Source organism: Callithrix jacchus, chromosome 17 (assembly GCF_049354715.1).
Source record: "Callithrix jacchus isolate 240 chromosome 17, calJac240_pri, whole genome shotgun sequence".
NCBI classification, from domain to species: Eukaryota; Metazoa; Chordata; class Mammalia; order Primates; family Cebidae; genus Callithrix; species Callithrix jacchus.
This window is the reverse complement of record NC_133518.1, coordinates 36,497,426-36,522,025: the sequence shown is the minus strand read 5'-3', so window position 1 is coordinate 36,522,025 and position 24,600 is coordinate 36,497,426. Positions and strand designations below refer to the sequence as shown.

The 24,600-nt window shown below is 38.8% G+C and overlaps 1 protein-coding gene and 1 long non-coding RNA gene across 4 annotated transcripts in view; one reads left to right on the top strand and one right to left on the bottom strand.

Moving 5' to 3' along the window:
* Nucleotides 1-8,184, top strand: part of AGTR1 (angiotensin II receptor type 1) — a 43,989-nt gene extending 35,805 nt beyond the window's left edge. Inside the window, exon 3 of the mRNA XM_008983695.5 lies at nt 6,182-8,184. Coding sequence (XP_008981943.1) covers nt 6,229-7,308 — 1,080 coding nt within the window. The 5' untranslated portion in view covers nt 6,182-6,228 and the 3' untranslated portion in view covers nt 7,309-8,184. The remainder of the gene's footprint in view (nt 1-6,181) is intronic.
* The window catches only part of LOC144579906 (uncharacterized), a 535,694-nt gene that overhangs the window by 364,179 nt on the left and 146,915 nt on the right, over nt 1-24,600 (bottom strand). The gene's annotated exons all lie outside the window — the stretch shown is intronic.

Below are 24,600 nucleotides of genomic sequence, written 5' to 3'. Positions count from 1 at the left end.
CCCCTCTTCATGGCTGCCAGGTTTCCCAGTCTGGAGGCAAATACAATCTATAAAGGCTCAAATGCTTCATCAAAAGCCATGACTATAATCCAAAGCTATTAGGTTTATGTAACTTATTTGGAAATTATCACCTCCAAATAACATGTAGGGCAACCTCAGTAAAGATGAAATGGACAAAGGAGGCAAGGAATCTGCCCTTCCTGCTTTAAATACAAAATGCCGGATCACAGCTCTGAATAAGAGTTAAGACCACACTGGGCCAGAGCAGGACTAACACTAGACACACAGCTGAGATAAAGTTCCAGTGCCTTTGGCAGTATGAAAGACAGGACCACTAGACACATGTACTAAAGGCAATTTAAGCTGTGTTTCTGATTAAAGCCAGGAACTGAAAAATCACTGCCTATTCATGATGAAAGGCTGGAAAAGTTTTGTTTGAGAGTGGTATAGATACTAATTTACTACATACTACAGACATATAGTATCTGCAAATATATATATATATACATATATATATATAAATGTTTAAAAACTAACATATATATAAAATGGCTGAAAACTAAGCTCAGAAAAGAGCATTAAAAATTCTTCCAGATCAAGGGACTGCTGTACACCCAAGCTGGAGTTTCATATCCTACCATCATCTAGACACTCAGCCTTCCCATTGAAAAGGAACACAATCAGAGATTACAAAACCTAAGCAGAAGGACATGATTAAGAAACAGTGTTCATAGATGTAATAAATAGAATTTGTACCTGAGGAACTATAAATAGTAAAGCAATTGGGTAGTTAATAGACATATATTCAAAATGTTAAGGAAAATAAACAAAGTAGAATTCATAAAATAGGAACAGAGGGCTAAGAAATAAGAACAAGTAGATCTGAAAAAGAAACGAGTTAAAAACTTTAAAAATATTAGTGCCAATTTCTATGAGTCAATGAATTCACAAGTGAATACCTATCCATTATGTCCTGTGGGATTACTGTGGTGGAGTGGGGCGGCAGAAGCACCGTGGGAGCAGAAACAGTTGCTTTCTAATTCTGAATTATAAAATAGGAACAATAAAGACAATAGTTTATTGAAGAGGATGGTTTATTGGGCTGTCCAACACTATAAGCAAATGGCTTATAAACACTGGCCTACTCCTTTTGATGCTTGAGAAAGATACTTTGATAGAAGATTATTCTAAATACAATTACTTGGTCTTTTAGTTCTCTCTTTATTATTATAGGAAACTATGGGGTATTTTTTTTCTTTAGATTACAAACTAGTTTTAAAAAGACTTGTAATGAACAATTTAATTAGATTGGTTTTGGCTTGCCTAAAAGCTTAAGAAGGTATTAATATTCTAATCAAAAGTCTGGGAAAAGCATTCTTAGAATAAAAAAAAAAAGGAAAGAAAATCTTCATTCTTATGCTTTAAGAACCAGGGAAGCTGTCAAAGAATATGAGGTAACTCTTAAAAAAGCAATTGTTAAATAAATGGGTTGGCCACAATGAGCCAACACCTTGTTTGCCACAGACTTGAGGTTCCCACCTGACTCTCGGCATATTTATTCAGCTGCTTAAGATTATTTTTTACTCATATGTCAAAAGAACAACAACCTGGAATTTTCAGACTTTTAATGGCAACAGAAGGAACTTACCTATAATAAATATTTTTCTTTACTCTCATGCATTCTTAACCCATGGCTGTTCTGAGTCAATGTTTGCCTTGTATTCAAAAAATAATAATGAAGATTTGAGTAAAACATATTCATTAAGCAATATTTGAAAGATATACCAAGAGCTGTTACATTATCTCATTTTATCCCTACAAAGATCACGTGTAATAAATGTCACTGTTCTTGTTTCCTACAGATGAAAAAACTGAGGGTTATGTTCAGAGAAATTGGATGACACCCAGAGCCACACAGATTTGTATGTGGCAAAGGAGGATTCCATTTCAAGTCTTTCAACCCCAAATTCATCTTCCCTCCCCTATGGGAAAATAGTGCTATGAAATTCATGTAAGCCACAGAACTTGGATAAAAAGAATAGTAAGATCAGAAATAGTAAAAATTGGAAGAGGTAGATCCTCCTGTGTTTTCAATCAGTGTTCTACCTACCTATAACCCTTCTGGGGAAAAAAAAGCAGGATGTAGCTGAAACATAGCTCCTTTCTAGGACTCACAAATTTGGTTTTCTAGTCAATTACCTCTCTCTCTTCTTCAACTTCTCACCAAAGTAGCATCCTTTCCACTTCAAAGAAAAAACAGCCCCACTATTTCACACTCATTTATCATCAATCTAAAGTAACTATCAATCACAAAAGTCCCGTCTTTCCTTCTCTCCATAGAAACAAATTTCTCTAGGGAAGATTGTCAGTAGCAGCGGGGCAGACTGGGAAATGGCCTATGTCACCATCCCATGTAGAAATACCCAGTGCACATCCAGATCCCACACCCTCAAGAGGATTGTGCAATATCTGTTAATTTACAAGAGCTGTTTCCCATAGATGATGCTGCAGGTATTAGTAAGAAGGAGGAAGTTCAAGTGATGACACCATCGCTACTCCACCTTGGCTGGTCTCCAGGTGCCATCTCGTGATCCCTCCCTCCCCGCACTGTCCTCTCACTATCTCTCCTCCAAAGCCTGCACTCCCCACCAAGCTGGGTCAGTGATAAACACAGTATTCCACAGGCCTCTGATATAACATTCAACACACTAAAGATAATACTGTTTTTAAGGCTCCTGTCCCCCCAGGTAGACTCAAACTGTGCAGAGGAGGAGAGCTGTGACTTTATTCACTTTGCATCCTGGACACCCACACATAGTAGGTGTTCAGTGAACATGTGATGAATTGATCAATATCCACTAAATGTGCTATTTGCATTTCTGCTTCCCTGTGCTTCCTTCCACTGTTTCTATCACCTAAAATTCTTCTCCCTTTTTCCTCCACCCTCAAGTATGAGAAAATTTGTTTCCTTACTGGGTAGGGAGTCTTGGTCATTACACAAACATTTATGTAAAATGTTCTTCTGATTGGTATATTCAGTGCTATGTCCATATTCTTTCAAGTGAATTTTCTTTACGATAATAATACCTAGCCAAAGTTTCCAGGGATGCTCCCTTAGCTGCTCAAAACAACCTTTCATATATTAAATGCCAGTCAATATGAATCAGTGATAACTGAAGAAAAGGCTGACAGCCTATGAAGGAGTTGGAGTACAAAACTATGTTTATAAATTGGTTCTCACAAATGCAGACTTTTACCCATAGAAATTGTATTACGGATGCTGGTTATAGTTTGAGACTAGTTAATAAAATTCTACTTACTCCAAACACAGGATTAATGGAACCCACGTGAGTTGTGTGCTGTGAAAGTAGAGTCAAGGGGGGAAGAAGGAGAAGAAAATTTCCACCCTGTTCTCATAGCTCAGGTCACCCAAGGGATTCTAGAGCATAAAGTGTGTTCCCTTCTATTTTTTACTGCCCTTATGCCCAAGCTGAACCAAATATTTACCTCTGCCCTCATTTTCAGTTACGGAGTTCACCCAGGCCCTTTTCAACCTTTGAGTTTCCTTAACCTTTATATTTCTATAATTTTTTCTAAACAAAATCCAGCTGATCTCTAATAGATGGTTAAAAGGATAGCAAATAGGTACATTAATCCACATTAAGGCACAAATGACTGCTAGCCATAACCCTTTAATGACTAATTAATTTTTAATAAAGAAGATGTGTTTATATAAATGAATTTATACTTCTAAGTTGGCGTAAGTTCAGAAACAATAATAAGATGAACTGGAAAATCAACAAGGTATAGGGAAATCCTCTGGGTGGGGAAGAGCTAGTCATACCTCCCTAAAAGCCTCGCCCTAGTTTCTGTTAAATTATTTCTTCTTTTCATCTTCTGTTTTCTAAACCACAAGTTCAAAAAACACCAAGGAATTTTCTATCTGTTTATTTTGTTTCAGTTTTATTTCTGTTTTCTTTTCCAAGGTGAGGCCCAGGTTGACATTGAGTACTCTTTGTGAAACTCTGCAGGGACCAAGATGTAATTTCACAGAAATTAGTCTCGATACTCTATATTGATAGCTGCAAGTTATATGCTGTTCATTTGTCCATTCAGCCTCTCATTCGTGAGATATTTATCATCTGCCTCCTGGAATGTACCAGGGCGTACACTAGTAAACAAGGAAACACGAGTAAACTTTAAACAGGCTCTCCCCACAAGCAACTGAGAGACCAGTGGAGAAGGCAGATATGTCAACAGATGATTATAATAAAGTGTCAAGGTTGGGAGCATGGCTCACGCCTGTAATCCCTGCACTTTGGGAGGCCAAGGTGGGTGGATTACCTGAAGTCAGGAGTTCAAGAGCAGCCTGGAAAACATGGCAAAACCCTGTCTCTACTAAAAATACAAAAATTAGCTGGGCATTGTGGTGCACACTGGTAGTCTCAGCTATAAGGGAAGCTGAGGCATGAGAATCACTTGAACCTGGGAGGCCGAGGTTCCAGTGAGCCAGTATCATGCCACTGCACTCCAGCCTGGCCAATAGAGTAAGGCTCTATCTCAAAAAAAAAAAAAAATAGTATCAAACCTACATCCAAAGTGTCAAAGTGCTCAGAAAAGTAGGGAAGGCTTTACCAAAGATGAGACATTTGGGGTAGATGACACCTGTTTGTGGATGCTAATGTACCCCTGAGTAAAAGAAGAAGAGGGTGTAGATTATATAAGCCAGATACAAAAAGGAACAATAATGAGGACATACAACCAAAAACTTAGATAGGGAGAACAACTTACTCGGGGGAGGCAAAGAGGCCACTTAAGAACTCCTTCACATATGTCATCTCTTAAAAGCTGACTACTGGGGTTGTATCCCTTGCACAGCATCCCTTTGCACCAAAATGAACGTTACTCTAAGGATGTGTGTCAGCTCTCCTGAATGCCAAGCACAACCATGCTTGGCATGGCAGTGGTGTCTTATTTCTGCTCCTCTTCTTCCCCAGTGCATGCTGCTACAAGAGAATGCTCAGCCAAGTTCATCTGGGACCTGCTCCTACTGGAGCAATAGATTTGTGTGCCTATCACATCTGCCCACCTAGCTGTCCTGGCCTGTGCCCAATGTTGACCTTCATCTAAGAATGTGGCTGTACCACATTCAGTGATGTCACTCTCACTGCACCTTCAGTCTCCTTCCTGGGACCTCCTGATGGACTCTTACCCAGGGCAGAATGTGTTGATTTTGTAAATCACATAAATAAATAGCTTGACTGTTGACTATGTAGAAAATCAGCAAATATTTGCACGTCTTTGTGCAGCTCATTCCTGAGCATCTGCTTCTTCCCAGAATTCTAAAAAAAACCTGCTGCTTTCTCAAGCCCTCACTAAAGACATACTTTCTTGATAATACTGGCCAAATCTATTCATTTGACATCTTTGTTACACGAATAGTTAACCACAGAGTGAACTTCAGAAACGGCTGGCAGGTATGAAGCTTAGAAGATTCATGCACTTTTGCTAGACTGAGTTGGAAGTTAAATAGTAAGTGGTTACTGACTTCAGAGCCCTGGAAAACCATGGAAAAATCCTATTCCTCAAAGTCGAGCCCTCCCTCCTACCTCTCTTAAATCAATTGCCACAGTGACCAATTCATCAGTCACCTAAAGGCAGCTATTCTGACCACTTAAGGGAGAATACTAATAATCTTTATACCTAAGTAAAGATTGTGAGAGGAAATAAATGGTTTAAAGAATAAGATATGAATGTGTCACACTTCTGAAGTTAATGATAAATGAATTAGTCTCGCTTAGCTCAGGAAAAGCTTTCAGGTCTTTCTGAAAAACTAATTTAATTCAGTAGTATTTTCTAAGATTTAGGTTATGTTTTTAATCCATTTAGAAACTACAATTTACTTATAGAAAAAAAGGAAAGGACCTAGATAGGTTTGTTCATATAGAACCCAAATTCCATTTCTCTGGACAATACTTACCATTCTCTACAAAAGCAATTACATTCTAAAATGTAATGTGCATTCTTAGACTTTATCAGTTCACAGTGTTTCCTTAGGAAATATGAGCTAATATTTTTTCCTAAGACTAAAGTTGAGTGACTAGGTTTACGACTGAGAAATGAATGTTTGTTGTTTACAACTAGAATTCTTTTCTTACCATTTCATTTTTATTTTCCCCAGGTGCATTTGATATAGGGTTTGTGACAAATTCAACCCAGGAGATCAAAATGATTCTCAATTCTTCTACTGAAGATGGTATTAAAAGAATCCAAGATGATTGTCCCAAAGCTGGAAGGCATAATTACATATTTGTCATGATTCCTACTTTATACAGTATCATCTTTGTGGTAGGAATATTTGGAAACAGCTTGGTGGTGATAGTCATTTACTTTTACATGAAACTGAAGACTGTGGCCAGTGTTTTTCTTTTGAATTTAGCACTGGCTGACTTATGCTTTTTACTGACTTTGCCACTGTGGGCTGTCTACACCGCTATGGAATACCGCTGGCCCTTTGGCAATTATCTATGTAAGATGGCTTCAGCCAGCGTCAGTTTCAACCTGTATGCTAGCGTGTTTCTACTCACGTGTCTCAGCATCGATCGATACCTGGCTATTGTTCACCCAATGAAGTCCCGCCTTCGACGCACAATGCTTCTAGCCAAAGTCACCTGCATCATCATTTGGCTGCTGGCGGGCTTAGCCAGTTTGCCAGCTGTAATCCATCGAAATGTATTTTTCATCGAGAACACCAATATTACAGTTTGTGCTTTCCATTATGAGTCCCAAAATTCAACCCTCCCAATAGGGCTGGGCCTGACGAAAAATATTCTGGGTTTCCTGCTTCCTTTTCTGATCATTCTTACAAGTTATACTCTTATTTGGAAGGCCCTAAAGAAGGCTTATGAAATTCAGAAGAACAAGCCAAGAAATGATGATATTTTTAAGATAATTATGGCAATAGTGCTTTTCTTTTTCTTTTCCTGGATTCCCCACCAAATATTCACTTTTCTGGATGTATTGATTCAACTAGGCATCATACATGACTGTAGAATTGCAGATATTGTGGACACTGCCATGCCCATCACCATTTGTATAGCTTATTTTAACAATTGCCTGAATCCTCTTTTTTATGGCTTTCTGGGGAAAAAGTTTAAAAAATATTTTCTCCAGCTTCTAAAATACATTCCCCCAAAAGCCAAATCCCACTCAAATCTTTCAACAAAAATGAGCACGCTTTCCTACCGCCCCTCAGATAATGTAAGCTCATCCACCAAGAAGCCTGCACCATGTTTTGAGGTTGAGTGACATGTTGGAAACCTGTCCATAAAGTAATTTTTTGAAAGAAGGAGCAAGAGAACATTCCTCTGAAGCACTTTGCCACCAAATGAGCATTAGCTACTTTTCAGAATTGAGGGAGAAAATGGATTATGTGGACTGAACCAACTTTTCTAAAGCTCTGAACAAAAGCTTTCCTTCCCTTTGCAACAAGACAAAGCAAAGCCACAGTTTGCATTAGATAGATGACAGCTGCTCAAAGAATAATGTCAAAAACTCCATGAATGTGTTGATTTGAGAAATTTTACAGGCAGAAATGCAGTATCCCTAGTCTGCTTTCGTCCTGTTCCTTTTTATTTCCACCTACAGGTATTTAGAGTGTATTAAATTGTTAGAGGAGCAACAGGAGATCAGAGTTCAAAATTGTTCTGTCCAATTTCCAAAAGGCAGGAAAGCTTTTGTGCCTGTTTTTAGCTATTAGCAACTGTGCCACACTTGCACCTGTTACTGCACATTTTGTACAAAGATTTGCTAAGCAGTAGTTGTCAAGTTTCAGAACTTTTTGTGAAATTCAACCCATGTCTTATAGGTTTACACTGCCAAAACAACGCCCATAAGATGGCTTATTTGTATAATGGTGTTACTAAAGTCACATATAAAAGTTGAACTACTGTAAAAGTGCTGCGCTGGTCCCAAGTGGTAGCGTCTTCCTAGTATATTTGTTTGATTTAATATCTGAGAAGTGTATATAGTTTGTGGTAAAAAGATTATATATCATAAAGTATACCTTCGTGTATTTAAAAAAGTTGTATCCTACATATATATATATATATATATCCCTAAATTGCTGTTAATTAAAATCTGGCAAAGTTATATTTACTTTAAAATAAAATAATTTTATTGCAATGTATTTATCTTCATACATAAAATAGATACTTTATTTTAAAATATGACAACCTTGAATTAGTATGAATATATTTTTATTTAAATTTTGATAAAACTGATAGTCTAATACTATTGATTATAGATTTTGTATCCTGCCATTGAAAAGATAAAGAAAAAACATTTGTTCTACTGCATGACATGAAATAAACACAATGTTTTGAATTATTTAGTTTTTGACATAACAAAGAAAAAATTAACTCTTGCTATAACGCTAAAATAATATGTTATTTTACTTGTAAGTTGTTTAATAACAGAATATTTCTAGTTGTATACATTATCATTGTAGGAAAGTTAGAAGATATAGAATAACATAAAAATGAAAGTCATGTTTAGTTCCCCCAGTCAAAACACTATTTTAAAGTTTGGGAACTTTTCTCTGCTTTTTTCATTTATTATACACACATATATGTGTAAATCGTGATATTGAAGTCATGATGTGTATATTTCTTTGTATATAGTTTTTTCACTTAATGTCATAGCAGTTTCCTACCCAGTTAAATATTTTTCTAAAACGTTAATATTTGTATAATGTTACAAAATATGGACATACCCCGATATAATTAGTCACCAAATTGGAACATTGAAATATTTTCTAATTTTTCACTATTATAAATTACACTGAGACATGCATTTAAGTATGTGAATCTGAGAAATTTTCCATACTCCTAGAGGTGGTACAACTAAAATACACATGAACATTTTTAAATATTCAAACTATATGTTGTCAAATATTTCCCAGAAAACATAACAATTTACAACACCACCAACTAGGTATGAATATATATATCTCACTGTAACCTCAGCATGGGGTATTTACTAAATCTTTTTTTTTTTTTTTTTTTTTTTGAGACAGTGTCTCACTCTGTCACCCAGGATGGAGTGCATGGAGTGCTTGCAGTGGTGTGATCTTGGCTCACTGAAGCCTCATCCTGCTAGGTTCAGGCAATCCTCCCACCTCAGCCTCCTGAATAGCTGGACTACAGGCCTGCACCACCGCTCCTGGCTAATTTTTTATATTTTAGAGAGATAGAGGTCTCACTACACTGCCCACGCTGGTCCCCAAACTCTTGGCCTCAACTGTTCCTCTCACCTTGGCCTCCCAAAGTGCTGGAATTGCAAGCATGAGCCACCACACCCAGCCTAAATTTAAGCAGAAAGGAGAGATTTACTATAAGGATCCAGTTGCCACATGCAAGGGCCAGGATGCAACTGTGCCTGAAAATTGTACTTTAACATTTCTGCTCCCATTGCATGGTTGCCTCATTCTTCAGTTTACAGGATTTCAATGCTCCTGAAGTTCATACAGGGCAGGCTGAAGTGTTCATTCTGGCCCAATAAACTGTGGCCAAAGGGTTAGAGTTATGTGTAAAATAATTGATGGTTGCTGTGGGCAAGGGGCTATCACCTCAGAGAGGCCTTGGTGACCGGGCAGAATTTCCACAAAGCAGACTATATTACGCTCACGTTTCCAAATATAAAGTTTTTTTGTGAATAAATATGGTTCCATATGCCTCATATTATTTATATTATTTTTAATTTCATTAATGTAATGCCAGCCACTCACCCCAAAGGTCTTTTACTATTTTCACAAAGGATCACCTCTAAAAAATAAATTTTACCTCATCCCAAGTCACAGCACAAACATCCATCCTGTAGGAAATCCCTCCAGATTAGTTTCATAACTGTTTTTTATTTTCTTTTTCAATAGTCTAGGATTTTTTTGTGTTTTGTTTTGTTTTGTTTTTTCGAGATGGAGTCTTGCTCTGTTGCCTAGGCTGGAGTGCAGTGGTGTAATCTCAGTCCACTGCAACCTCCACCTCCCACTTCAAGCGATTCTCCTGCCTCAGCCTCCCAAGTAACTGGGATTACAGGCACATGCCACCATACCTGGCTAATTTTTGGATTTTTAGTAGAGATGGGGTTTCACTATGTTGGACAGGCTGATATCAAACTCCTGACTTCAGGTGATCTGCCCACCTCAGCCTCCCGAAGTGCTGGGATTACAGGTGTGAGCCACCATGCCTTGCTCAATAGTTATTTTAATCCAAATGACTGTAAGCATTTTAAACTTACTGAACTATTTCACAGGTTATAGTTGATAAGATTTCTCATAGATAATTGTAGTTAGATATCCCCTATATCATGTATTTATTAATGGTGTTAATAACATGTTCCATGACTCATTTTTATTTTATCAAATCCTGTAGGGATTTTACCCCATCTCACTTGTGAAATAGATGTTATTAACCTTGATGATTATTCTTGCTTTTTCAGTGAGATCAACCTAATATTGGAGTTGAGGCCTTACCAAAATGTTAGGATAGGATGTCATTATGAATTCTTCATGAACATATTTACAGGTTAGGTAGACTCCTTTTTTTGGTACATTTAAAAAGTTCATACAGAAAAGAATATTTACCATAAAGATCTAGGTGCCCAACAGATTGCAAAAGCTACATTTATATTGAAATATATATTTCAATATATACCCACTTCTGAGGTATAAATTTCAATACACATAATTTAAAATTCACCTCATTCTAAACTTTTGAGGGGGGAAAAGGCTGGTCAGATTTCTAATGCTGGCTCTTTCTCACTGTGGAAATTCATCTTTTTGGACTCCAGTTACATCATTTCTCAAGTATGCTGAGTTGGCTTGGTGAATAAAGGCTTTTATCTAGTCAGTAATACACTAATTCATGGATTTAGTAAGCGTTGCATTGTTTCCCTACTCTGTGCTGGGTACAAGAGGTGTGTAACATACAGCAGCTTAGCATGCAGGATAAAATCATGGCTCAGCTGCTGTGAGCAGTATGAAGGAGAGCCAAGTGAGAAGCAGCTTGATTGCAAAGCACAGAAAGGCTCTCAGAGTTTTGATACCACAGATTTTTCAGTTTCATAACTCTGTATACTGGTGCATTTTTTCCAACAGTATGTGCCAATCTGGGGAACTAGAGAAGACAAACTAGACTGAGACAGGTCACAGAAGTGATGAGGGAAGAAAACAAGTTTCAAGGAATTTCAGATACTTGGTATGAAGGGTGAGACATCTGACAGTAAAGAAAGTAAATCAAGAGCAAGAGAGAGAGAGGCTGAGTGGACAGGAGGTTGGAAGTAGCCACACACTGCCCCCAAGGCCAGGGTTCAGATGGCACAGGAGAGCTGCACACAGACCCTCCGGGCCCCAGGACCATGTTGGATCCACTGGGTCCAGACCAACATGAGGAAGAGGGCAACCAAGTATTAGGGTGGGAAGCAAGCCATAAACAGTAGATGAAATGATTTGGGGCAAGATCCAACCATATGGATTTTATATAGTTCAGAATATATGATTATATATTGGAAGTAATGATCAGAGAGTTAAATTTTCCAAATTTAAAATTTTAACTGTGTCAGTCAATATGTAACATCAAAAACTGTATCCAGCCTTGTCTACTTGTGTAGTGAACGCCCATGGAACCATCTGAACAGTGTCCCTTCTCACCTCATCACAGGAATGTTCTGTCCCACCCAGGGACAGCACTACCTCAGAATGAACCATTTTCCTACCTAACTCCATCCCCAGAGCACAGTTAACTGGTCCAAGCTTGAAGTGAACCACTCAGTTTTTCATAACGATTTTTCAAACAGGCGCTGCTGATGAGTTGGCCCCAGTGCTGGCATTTCTGAGGTGTAAGCTGGACACCAGCAACATCCTCACCGCATGGAAGAAGCTAGTCTGCATGCAGAGTGAAGTAAACAGAAAAGGCAAGAGAGCTGTGGACATGTTTGAGTCCTTGCTTCTACCTGCCTCTTATGTCCAGCCGTATCCCTGCCCACCCCTCTCCAATCAAGGAACTGGAATACAGTGATGCATAGCTAAGATCTGACAGTGTTTCTTCCTCCTTATGATCAATAAAAATTTCCCGTTTGTAGCGGCCAGCACATCATCCATTGGCCACCTAGTAGGAGTGATACCATCTACATCCCAAAACTTCTTGGTCTCTATCTTAATAAGAGATCACAAGTGCTACCCCACTCCCATATGTCTCCTTATGAGAGGGTAAGAGCCAGGACGTTCAATAGTGTGTGTTAAGGGGGAAGACACATGGTGATACAGAAGGACCAATAGTGAGAGGGGTCTGAGGCTACTACACTATCTACTATTATTAATTTTTGTAAACTGAGGTCTCTCCCAGAGATGGCTCAGAGGTAAAATACTCTTCTGTTTCATGAGCAATTATAAAAAATATGATCTAGACCATGAAATCATAAGCAGAGAGAGGAACTTAGAACTCATCACCACTTGAGGGCCCAAACGTATGGCTTGCCTGTTGCCTGGCTCTCTTTACTTGACAGTGACCTGGAAGTTCTCTGGGTTTCATAGAGCCAGTGAGCACCAACCCTTCCCAAATCCAATGGAAAGGCCTTTACTTACCAAGCTAACACATCTTACTTGAGAAATGATGTAACTGAGGTTGAAAAATATGCATTTCAATAATCAAGAAGAGCCAGAACTAGAAATCAAACTAAGATTTTTCCCCCAGAAGCTGAGAATAAGAGAATTTAGCTTTAATAATATTTAATTCTAAATCATTCATATACCAGGAAGTTTTGTATAATAATCCTCTAAGAGTTTAAAGACCATAAGATTTACCCTTCAAGCAGTGTAATAGGAAAATATTTATCTATATGCACAAGAGATGTAAATTTGATGAAAAAATGATGTTAATTTAAAAACTATTAAAAGCCAGTTTGCTACTATGATTATTTTGCTTCAAGTATCCAAATGATGATGAGCCAAATATGCCCCTGAGCCCAGTTCTTGATTCATTCCATGCCCTATGAAGACTCTTTAGAAAAATTGAACAAGATGAGAAAAAGGGATCCTGGCTCAACCTCCCAGTGAGTTGGGATATATCTCACAGAACTTTTTCCCAAGCCTGATGAAGTTCTGCTGTGCCATATGGACATGTACAGTTGCTAAAAGATAATTTTCCAAAAATAAGCTTCAATTCTCCAAAATGGCAGCTAGAAAGCAGCTGGTGTTAACCAACAGAGATAAGCCCTCCTAGAGTTCACCACAGAGAGGAGAGCAGCATGTCTGCAGACGCCAGAGCAGATCTGCTGAGAATCAGCCAGCACCATGTGACACAAAAGCCCACAGATGCAAATCAGTCCTGACTGATGACTTTCTTCTGGCCATTGCTGTTACAGAGAAGTTTCTAAGCAAGTTCCCAATGCTCACAAAGCAAAGTCTATTAGCTAGAGGCTATGTAGGCAATTTTCCAAATAAGCAACCATTAGTCTCAGTAATTCTTGTAGTAAGTGGATAGCAGGAGGAAAAAGAAAAAAACTTTCCATTGATGATATCACCTTTATAGCTATTTCTTGAGTCTCCCTAACTTTTCCACCTTCTTCAAGAAATAGCCCCCTGTTACAATTTGCATGCCCACTCTTGGTGCAGAATCTGTATAGGGGCTCCACTTCCATTATTGCCAACTATATGATTTAGACTATGGATGGGAGAAGACTTCAGCAAATCAGTCCATCATATTCTTCTGGCTGCAATGAGTTGGGCGCATAACCTAAATGAACCCAATTATGGTGAACTTCCTGGTTTGGCCAGGAGCTATCAGAAAAAAAGCTTGTTCTTTCCCACTCTATGGAACCTAGGTGGATGTGAGGAGTTACTGTAGCCATTTGTCACCCCAAAGGAGAGGTGGGGTTTCTGGAAGTTGTCACAGTGTATATTTATACTATAAGTATACAGCCAAGAGAGTGAAAGATGGGACAAAGAATGGAAAGGAACCAAGTCCTTATGACATCATTTGAGAGTTAAGTTTCTGTGCCAGAAAGCAGCACAGAAAGCGAGGTCCTCCAGACCTCACTATCCTAAGCCAGTTGGGGATGGGTTTTCTATCAAAATTATCCACCAGAATTTAATCTTCTGCAAAATTATTATAGCTAACATTTATTGAGTCCTAATTATAGGACAAGAATAGAATTATCTGCTATTTAATGCTCACGACATCCAGTCATGTTAGTTCTGTTATTATTCAGTGAGACCAAAAAAGGGCTTACAGATTTTACATCATCAGTCCAATGTAACATGACTGGTCAATATTGGTGTTACCATTAGAAATCAAGCATTGTAACTACAGAATCTGTGCTATTTGCTAAGCTATGTTCCTTTCCTCTGCTTCTCACCTCCCCGCTGAGCCCCCAAAAATGGCATAACAAATTATGAGTCATATAGATACTTTTGAATATATTGTCCAAGTCTATTTATTCAAAATCAATACAATAATATTTTACTTTGTCTGAAACCCATCTTACTGGATTTCAAGATAGAATTTCAATGGTCTTTGTCCTTGAAAATTGGGCTCACTAATGGAAAGCACTAATTGACCTTACAAAGCATAACACTGGATTTTACATTTATTGTAATGTGATTTTGGATGAGCTTATATTGGGTCTAGCAAATAAACAGACTACAACTGTTAACTGTCACAGTAATTAGTTAAATGCTCTGGTCCTTTCTGCAGCCAAGAATTTAGATAGCATTTACTAAATAGGAGGGGAAGGGAAATTCCTAAATTAATTTTCGTATCAAAGTTTTAACTTCTTACAGACTAATGGAACTATGTTCTCTAAAATATAATATAGTTTTAAAGAAACTACATTATGTTCTGGGAAAGATTTCCTTTTAAGGTATACAGTTCAGGTTTGGCAGTAGATTTTGGTGAAGAATAGACCTGTAATAATTAACACCAAAGTATGATTTATTTCAACTGTGTGCAGAGACCCAGAGGATAAAGATGTTATAATCATACCATGAGTCCTAAGGACAGTTGTAGCAGCATCATTGAAAACCACCTTAAAATGGATGCTATTTAAGACCATGAGAGGTAAGGAGAAAGTTGCAACAGAAAAGATAAAATATGCTTACTGCTGCACCTTTTGCTTCTGGCTGTAGAGCAAGTAGAAAGAATAAATTACACCCAAAACATTAAAAAAAAAAAAAAAGGCAATTAGGCTACAGGCTGAGGAAATGACTATAACATGATGGAAGTTCCAGCAGCCAAGATGAATCAGAAAGTAGCTATGTAGCCTATCATGATAGAAAAGCTGGGCAGAGACATAGATCAGTGTTTTCCAACCAAGTGTGGGCCAGGCACAGTGGCTCATGCCTGTAATCCCAGCACTTTGTCAGGCTAAGGTAGGCATATCATTTAAGGTCAGGAGTTCAAGACCAACCTGGCCAACATGGTGAAACTCCACCTCTACTAAAAATACAAAAAAAAATTAGCTGGGCATGGTAGCACATGCCTGTAATCCCCATTATTCATGAGGCTGAGGCAGGAGAATCACTTGAACCTGGGAGACGGACGTTGCAGTGAGCCATGCCACTGTACTCCAGCCTGGGCGACAGACTGAAACTCAGTCTCAAAAAAAAAAAAAAAAAACAACCAAGTGTGATTTCACCCCCAGAAGACATTTGGCCATGTCTGGAAACACTTTTGGTTGTCACAACTTGAAGGAGGAGAGCGCTACTGGCAAGTAGTGGGTAGAGGCCAGAGATGCTGCTAAACATCCTACAATGCACAGAACAGCCCCACACAACAAAGAGCTGTTCAGTAGAAAATATCAGTAGTGCTAAGGCTGAGGTCCCTGGGGTAGATGAGGAAGGGAAGAGCACTACTGAAGCTGTGCTCAGTAAATTGTGCTAAATAATGAAGTGTCAGTCCCCCAGTTTTTGTAAACACTGAAGTGTCTCTCCCTCTCTCTTGTTCCTGTGCTCCCACTCACTTTCTCAAATTGCATGTGAACTTCATCCAAATAACCTACTTCATGGGGAAATTGTGTTTGAAAAAAAGGGCAGTGTCGTTTCTAGGGCTAAGTAAACAAATCTCTTAAGCTTCTGCAAAAAAAAAAAGTTTATTTTAAATTCATTCATGAGTGTTAGAAATAAAGGCAGCTGATAGCATGGCATGAACCTAAAGGGTTATAACCCTCTTCCATGGGAGACAAAATGAAGGTGTGGGTCCCAGTGAGCAACTAATCCTCAGAGAAGACACTGAGTGCAGAATTGAAACATGTAAGCATGTGGTGCTTCTGGCACCTTCACCAGGACACTCTACAGTATCTTAGCATTTGATATGAGTCTGATGAAAACTGTTATTGAACAAAATCAAAGGTGCATTTTATTTTTACTCTAAATATTTCCATAGGGGATTTGAGTGGCTTTCAATGAAAAGCACATTAAAACCGAGTAATACGAAAGAAACCAGACAGAAGAATCACAAAAAGGAAGAAGCAAAACCATTGACAGTACAGACTAATAGGTGCTGTGACACATAAGAATACTGGGTTCGGAACTTCCTGCAGCCAGGTTGAAAAGGCATCACTAAATCTCCGGTTCTTTTTATCAAAGCAAGTACAGACCAGGTCCCCAAATGGAGCAGTCCTTTTGACACCGAATTCCTAAGGAAATTTCCCCTGTGGGACTGTGGATAGAGACATAGAGTCACATAGGAATCATTTTCAAGCATCACTTTTTTTTTTTTTTAGCCTGATTCTTAGTTGGTTGCTCTTGGAATGGTCTTCTAAAAAACCAAGAGCATGACACCAATTCAATGGAGCTTGGAGACGTAAGGGTATCCAGCACTTTGAGATGAGAGTCACACAGTGGTGTACTTGACAGCCACAGCAATGTCCTTATCATGTCAATGGTGACCTCTGGGTTCACCGACACCTTAGATAAGATAGGTTTAGACTCCCTGAAATAGTGCAAGATCTCCAGAAATGTCCACAGAAGCCTGGGGAGCTTATGTGTTCAAGGTCTCCTTTAGTTTTGGCCATCTGCTTTTCTAGTTCAGTGTAGAGATGATTATCTCACTATGCCACACTGTAAAACGTCGTGTTCCATGACTGTAAGAAGTTGTATTCCATGTGAAACAGACATGAAACAGCTCCAGTTACACACACACACATACGTACACACTCAACAGCACACTAACATGCTGTGTCATTAGGGATTGCCTTTGATTCTAAAAGTCCTTTGTCCCTTGGAACATTTCTCCTGTAGACTCCATGTGGTCGCAGACTTCACCCCATCTCACACATCATTCCCTTCCTTCTCTGCATCCTTTCCTTTCTTATCACCACCTCCCTTGGAAAAGCAAACCCAGTTTCTATTTCCTCACACTTAGAACCCTGGCCATTCGCCTCATTAACTACTCACTTCTGAATGTCAGCCATCCCTTCTTTCCTTCAGAGGTTCGTCTTCTGCCACAAGGGGACTTTCAGGACGTTTCCTTAGAGAAATTCCAGCCCACGCTATGAGAATAATGAATCCTTCACCTTGTCACTGACAGTCTGATGGTTCTCGAATAGTAGTACCCAGAGCTAATGGTGGGAAACAGAAAAATTCCTCATGGAATGAAGTGTTTTCATATTTTGATTTATTCAGAATCCTTGCTCCATCAAGCCCCATGTTTCCCTGCCAGTCTGAAGCATCACCTCCTGCTGCTTCTACTCAACAGGGACTACACAATGGTTTATGTGTGACAGGGCCCCTGTGCCCTGTGTGAACATTCACTCTGAAGTCATGCTCATGGGGGCATGCCAATAGATGTTTTTAAGTCCAATCACCTTCTCAACTTTTTTCCTATCAAATTCAGTTAACACATCACTGGGCTTCATTTTTATGTTCTCATATTGTTCTTTGTAAAATTTAAAACAACATACTGATTTTAAAATATAAATTATATGCTTAATACATAGAATTATACATTCTACATGACTAGTTCTCTATTTACCACATGCATAAAAATTGTCAATGTTATTCATATAACCACACATTTTTAAAACTACTGGTGGTAGGTGACTAATTTTACAGAAATTAAAAATTAACTTTTGTTCCCTTAAACTATATGTTCTTTCTATAACTTGTCATCGTAAGAGCCATATCCAGATGTTGTTAAAAGCAATAATACAAAGGATGCAATCCATGCCCTATGCCTATCTAGCTTTTTGACTTAAGAATATCATAAACTTGCATCAAAAAGTAAATTTTTCTCTGATGTCACTTACATTCTGTCATTATAAGAGCCAAGAACCCACTCTTTAGATGAGAGAGCCCAGTATTGTTCCCCCTTATTTCTCCTCTCTATATTTAATGCCTTCCAGAAAAGTTATGACTCCAAATTATGTATGAAACTATTCTCTGAGTACTTCTCCCAAAAAGTCCTGGTTATTTTCTTATTCAAGATATAAGCCAAGATGTTCTACTTTGAGAAAACAGATCTGGAATTTTTATTTTTAATGTGAGCCCAGCATCATGATCTGGTGGCTATGTTGAGAATTCTGGAATGTTGCTGTAAGCAAATTCAGAAGTAGAGGATATACTGCCTATAGGCATTTGGGGCCAATTTCAAATGTGCCTGGAGCAAAACACTGGGTTAGAATTATGTAAATAACTAACACCTGGAGTTTTCTGCCACCCTCAAGAGATCCAGGTAAAATTGCTGTGACTCCACCTCATTAACCCTAAAATCCATGAAGGTTCGAGTCTTTCCCCCAGATCTCTGCAAATCTTGAGGGGACTTCCAAGTTTCACAAATGGAATGCCCCTCGATGCTCCCAGGGTCAACATCTGGGAGAAAGCAAAGAAAACAAGACTGGGAAGAGGATAAAGTTGGGGTTTGAGGATATGATCTCCATGCAGGTCTCAGACAATCCCACAGGGAGTTCTGGGGCAGAATGGCTGTGCACAGTTACAAAAGGTTAGGTTGTAACCATTTTACCTTTATAAAGCTGATCTTTCTTCCCCCACATTGACCAGTCTGTGAATGTGGTCTGCCCTCAGGAACGAGTACCACCTTGATGGCTCTCTCCCACAGAGGACAACTGTCCTGATGAGGAAACTTGGCTCTTGCTGTGGGCCACAAATCCTCCCAGCCTCTGAGGGATGAGTGTCTTGGCCCTGAAAAAAAGGATCTGGACAGAGACCTGCTGTCCACCCCATAGTCTGGAGGGTGCTTGGCTCCTCCCCACCTCCTCTTTTTCCACTTCTCCTTCCTCCTCCTGCTCCCCCATGGGCTCCTCCTTTAGCACAAACTGCTTCCATTCTACACCACATTGCCCTGGGGCAAAACACAGCTCTTTCTTCGCCATGCATAAGAAACCCACTGCACTCACATCAAGCACTTTTGTGTTTCATTCAATCTGCTCAAAAGAGGAGGAAGGTGTGTCGCATCCTGGAGCGCAGAGCCCTCTCTCATCTCCCTAGCATCACACTCTTCCACTCCTCCCCTCTATTCCTCCCCTCCATTTTGGATGATGCAAGAATGTCCAAATTTCTTCTTAAGCAAAGTGAGAACATGAATTGGCTTTCCTAGATTTTTTTTTTTTCTGAAACCTGAAAACCTACATAGTCCACAAGAAAAAGAAGAACACAGGACTTGCATATAAAAGAATCCACCTTCCATAGAAAACACTTGAAATTTAAAGTGCTGGAGTAATTTTCCTGTTTCCTATAGATTAAAAAAAGAAAGAGACAGGGGGCTTCAAATAATTACAATCAGCTATTTTTGAGGCCCCAAGCAATTCTTTATTCCTGTCCTGAAAAATTGTCAAGTCATGAAAACATAAGCACACAACCGGTATTGTTTCATGACCAAACTTCAAGTTATCCTGACCTAAATATATACTCAGATCATTCATTTTGACTTTCTATGTACAAAGCTGAACAAAAGGAAGATCCATCTATCTGTCTTCTGTATCGATGCAACTGGCTCTCTAAAAACTCTCTCCTCCCTAGCCTTCATGGATACTACACTATTCTGGATTTCTGGCAACATTCTACCCACTCATGTCTCCTCTTGTTTCGTACCTCTTCTGTTTCCCGCTTCCCTGACGTAGGTGAGTACCAACATTAAGGAAAGAAGAAAAGCTATGTAGCCTAAGCCCTCCTTGACTAAACATTCTGGTGAAGACACTCCTGCCATCAGTGGTTGACTCAAGCTGTGGCTTTATGCCACTCACACTGTTGGCACTCAACACTGAGTTCTTCCCTCGTCCCCTGCCCTCACTGACAGTGCTGAACTGAGAGACCTGAGGATGCGTTTATGGTGACAGCCCCAGAAAAAATTTTCCCCAAAACATGCTGGCTTGTTTGCACACCAATTCCATGTTCAGCTGCTGGACAACCAAAAAATAACAAACAAGTTCTCAAAAAAAACATTTGCTACCAAAAAGGAAAGGACAAGTTAAAAAATAATAATGATCAGAATGCATTCTGAACACAGCTGGAAAGTCACGACAGTTGCCGTTGGTGTCCGTCCACTCTGCTAAGCCCAAGCTTCTGCATTGGGCTCCTGGCCTCCCTTCCCATTGCCTCTTTCCCCACATCTCTTCACCAACCAAAAAGGTAACACTTGGCTAATCTCTTACTTACCATACAACTTCATTTCATAAATCTTCCCTCCTGTCTCTTACCAAGTAAGATTTCAGTTATGTCGGAAGGCCCAAATAAACCTTCACATGTTATAAAGTCTTCTCCAACCCCCTCATTTTACAGATGAAGACACCAAGTCCCCAGAAGCTGAACCCAGGCATAGAAGAAGAGTTTCTGCTTTAACACAGGGCAATGCTTTATGAGCAACAGACTTTTAGAAGTGGATTCCCAACTCTTAAATATCAGACAGAGAAGAGAGAACTTTGGAGGAGAAGATGTTTCTAGGGCTCTTAAAAATCACACCTTAGGCTAGCCCTGAGAATAGAAAAAGGCAATTAGAAGAAATGACAAATCACCCCCACCCAGGGGATCTGAGAAAGGGGAAAAGGGGAAGGTAGATTTGCAAGTAATTAGGAAGCAGAGGCCTAGAGGTTCATGCAGAAGCTGCTGTAATAAGCCATCCCAGCTCACTAGCAGCTTGTCCTATTTAATTGTTCACAGTGACAACTCCTACATGCCCCCAGGGGTCACATCTTCCAGCTGGAGAGACACTGAGCAAAGCAAAGGGCCTGTGGCAGCAAGGAATCCAGTCTGCTTCTAAGGCAGTGTTTGCCAGACTCTAAAGGCATTCAATACATTACATCTGGGAATCTTGTGAGGCTGCTGATTCCGTTAGTAGGTCTTGGACAGAGCCTAAGAGTGTGTATTTCTTACAAGCTGCCAGGAGATTCTCTTTTTGCTGCTCCGTGGGCCACATGTCAAGTAGTGAGAGGATCTAGCACACGAGGTCAGAGTTCAGCCAAAGTTTAAACTCAAATCTCCCATTTCCTAAGCATGTAAGCTACGTGCTCTCACCTCAGAAGTATTTCCTATATGTGAGAGTTATACTAGAATAAAACTTGGGGAGCTTCAGCTCAAAACATGACTTTTATTATTTTGGCATGGTGATTATTTCTGAAATATCATTTAGACTGCTTGAGAACAATCACAGAAATTCAAAACAGTAAAAAAGTATTCAAGCAAGAAAGCACTTCCAAACCACAAACCAAGCTACTCTGCCTATTTCAACACTGGTGCAAGGGTTTCTGTAAGATCACCAAGTCATCAAACATCTCCAAAGCATCATTGGCTCTGTCCTTGCCATTCAACTTGATACTGCTTGGAGGAACAAGGTGCAATTTCTTGTCTGTAAATAAGAATGCTCAGACTTTCGTGCAGATTCAAAGACTCAGTCCGAGCAGCAACCCACAGTATCAGGCAGACTGTCTATATAAAGATGGAGAGAGAGAGCCATTATATCTCTTTCAGAGTTTCATCTTCTCTCAAATGCATATGAATGCACAGAAAGCAAACAGCAATGCCACACTTCCCTGGTCATTGAGTATCCTGCAGTGTACTTCTTAATTAAAACCAGCATCACAAATACGATTGCTTAAATGCCAAAACCCTGGCCTGCTTAATGGCCAATCAGAGAACTACATGATCATTCAATCCATTCAGAACCTTTTTTTTTTCCTGAGGTAAATATAGTTACGCTGTAAATATTCTTAGTTTTCCATCAAGTGTGTTTTTTCTTAAAATACTGCTTCCTTTTCAGCATCAAAAATTCAATTTCACTTTTGTCAGAAATTATCTCTATGTTATAATAATGTATTACATTTTAAAATCTGGACTTTGCAGCGATGCTGGGGATTAGGAATAATTTGAGTGAATGATACATACCGTGTTGCCTAGTAACACAGGCTGATCTGTACAAAGCCATAAATTGCAAAATTTCATAGCAGCATAAAAACTTTTACTGGCACTTAAGCATATTTTTCCCTGATTGAAGCAGAATTCATGCAACAATTACAACCACATGACAAAAGCTGGTAATGATTAGCCTTCAAGAGCCACTGTTATTTCTGACAGTTCCAAAGCTGTTTTTGTTTGTTTCAGGAAAGAAAGCATCAAATCCTTCATGGACTAGTCTCACTGAAAAGGCAGGATTGAGTCTGTTAATTAGCCGGTGCCAGCATTGTAACTGCAGCTCCCAGTGAAGAATGGAAGAGTTATATAATAATTTCCAATTCTAATTAATTTGTGTCAACCAACACCAGCTCTATGTGTACCTATGCACACTTTCCAGGGCAGCCCTCTTATTTAAAATAAAGGTAGAAACACATAAGAAACACAAACGTGTCTGCAACTATCATTGAAAAAGAACTCATGAAGATGAAAGCTGAGAGCCAGGAAGGTTATTTTTATTTGTTATAACAAATATCTTAAGGAGATATCTTAAGATATCTTCAGTAGTTACAGTTCTTGAAGTAAAATTATAAAATAGAGCTGCTAAAGAGTCCAAGGGAAAATTATATTCACATTGAATTCAAAAAAGCTTGCTGAATAACCTCCTATAGCCAGCCCAAAGAAAATAAGAGTTTGTGGAAATAATACTTTATCACATTCTGATATACACTACACAGAGAGAGATAAAATAAATGAGTGTTTCACTGATGGGATACTGGGTGATTTTCTCTGACAAATACATGTTTCTATGAATAGATTCATCAATGTGAAGGGACTCATACTATAGCTCGAGGAAATTGAAAAATAAATGCTTTGATCCTTTCATAAACTTTCATTCTTCTAGCTATAGCTTGAATAAAAAACACTTATAAAAATTTAATAGGAATTGCAGATACAAAAGAATACATTGTGAAACACGAGGAAAACTTGTATATTCAGGTTTAGTCTTTCAATCAATTTCGTGGCTGAGCTTCCTAGTGTACATTTTGATAAATCCTAATTTACTTTCAGTCAAGCCTCATAATGTCAAACTTCTGGTTTGATTTTTCAGAATCCCTCCCTAACACAGCTACAGCAAGATACTTGGAAAAATCCAGATGCCACCAGAGGAAATGAAACAAGATGACACTGAAAACAGAAGTGAATGGCTAAAAATAGAATAAAAGCAGATAAGGGATCCCACCTAATCCCCAAATCCCAGGTTCAAGAAACACCATCTGAACATCACACAGCACTTAGAATGCCTGGAACTGGTCCCAAAATAGATGAGCCCACAATTTAGTGACACTCGGGCCATGAAAAAGTTGCTTAGCTTCCTCCCTCCGTTTCCTCCTCCATATAATTAGGAGATTGGATTTGATGAGTTCTAAAATTTCTAACAGCTCCAAGGTGTTGTAACTAAATCCTTCCACTGATACAGAAGAAAGTCTTCATGACTTTCTACTCTGTCATTTAACTTATACGCAACAGAAAGGAAACCAGCAGTCAGAACTGAGAAATTAAAATTAGGCAGAACCCATGATGGTTGAGGTATGACATGCTTTACAGACATTTAATGTCACGTCACAAAATGAGACCTATAAAATTACTTAGCACAGGGTTTGATGTATAGTGGACACTCACCAAAAATCACCTCCTACTGTTGCCCCTCCTCCACACATGCACACCTCCTTACGTGTTTTGCTGTTTGCCCTCCCTTATAGAGTGCACGTCTATGATTATGAAAGCTGAAAAGCACAAGTCTGAAAAACTTGTTTAGAATGTGGCAGTACACTGCCTGGATTATATGTACACATAGAGTGACAATTTAGTCACTAATTTCTGATTACATTTTAAGGTTGATCAACTTAGATATTTTGAAAATAAGTTGACATTTGTCACATAAATCCTAATGACAAGTCAAGTATGTTTTTGTATACTGTGTTAGAAAGCAATGGAAACACTAAATTCTTGAATGATTATTAAATGAATTAGATGGATTATGAGTACTTTATGTTTTGTTAAAACTAAATCATTCTATTAAAAGGCTACAAAACATGGATTCAAAACCCTACTGAAAAGAAGAGACGCTTGAGAGTAATGGAAGTGCTGAGCACCTTTCTACAAATAGCGCAAGAAAAAAATAAATAGATTTATCAAATTGCTGC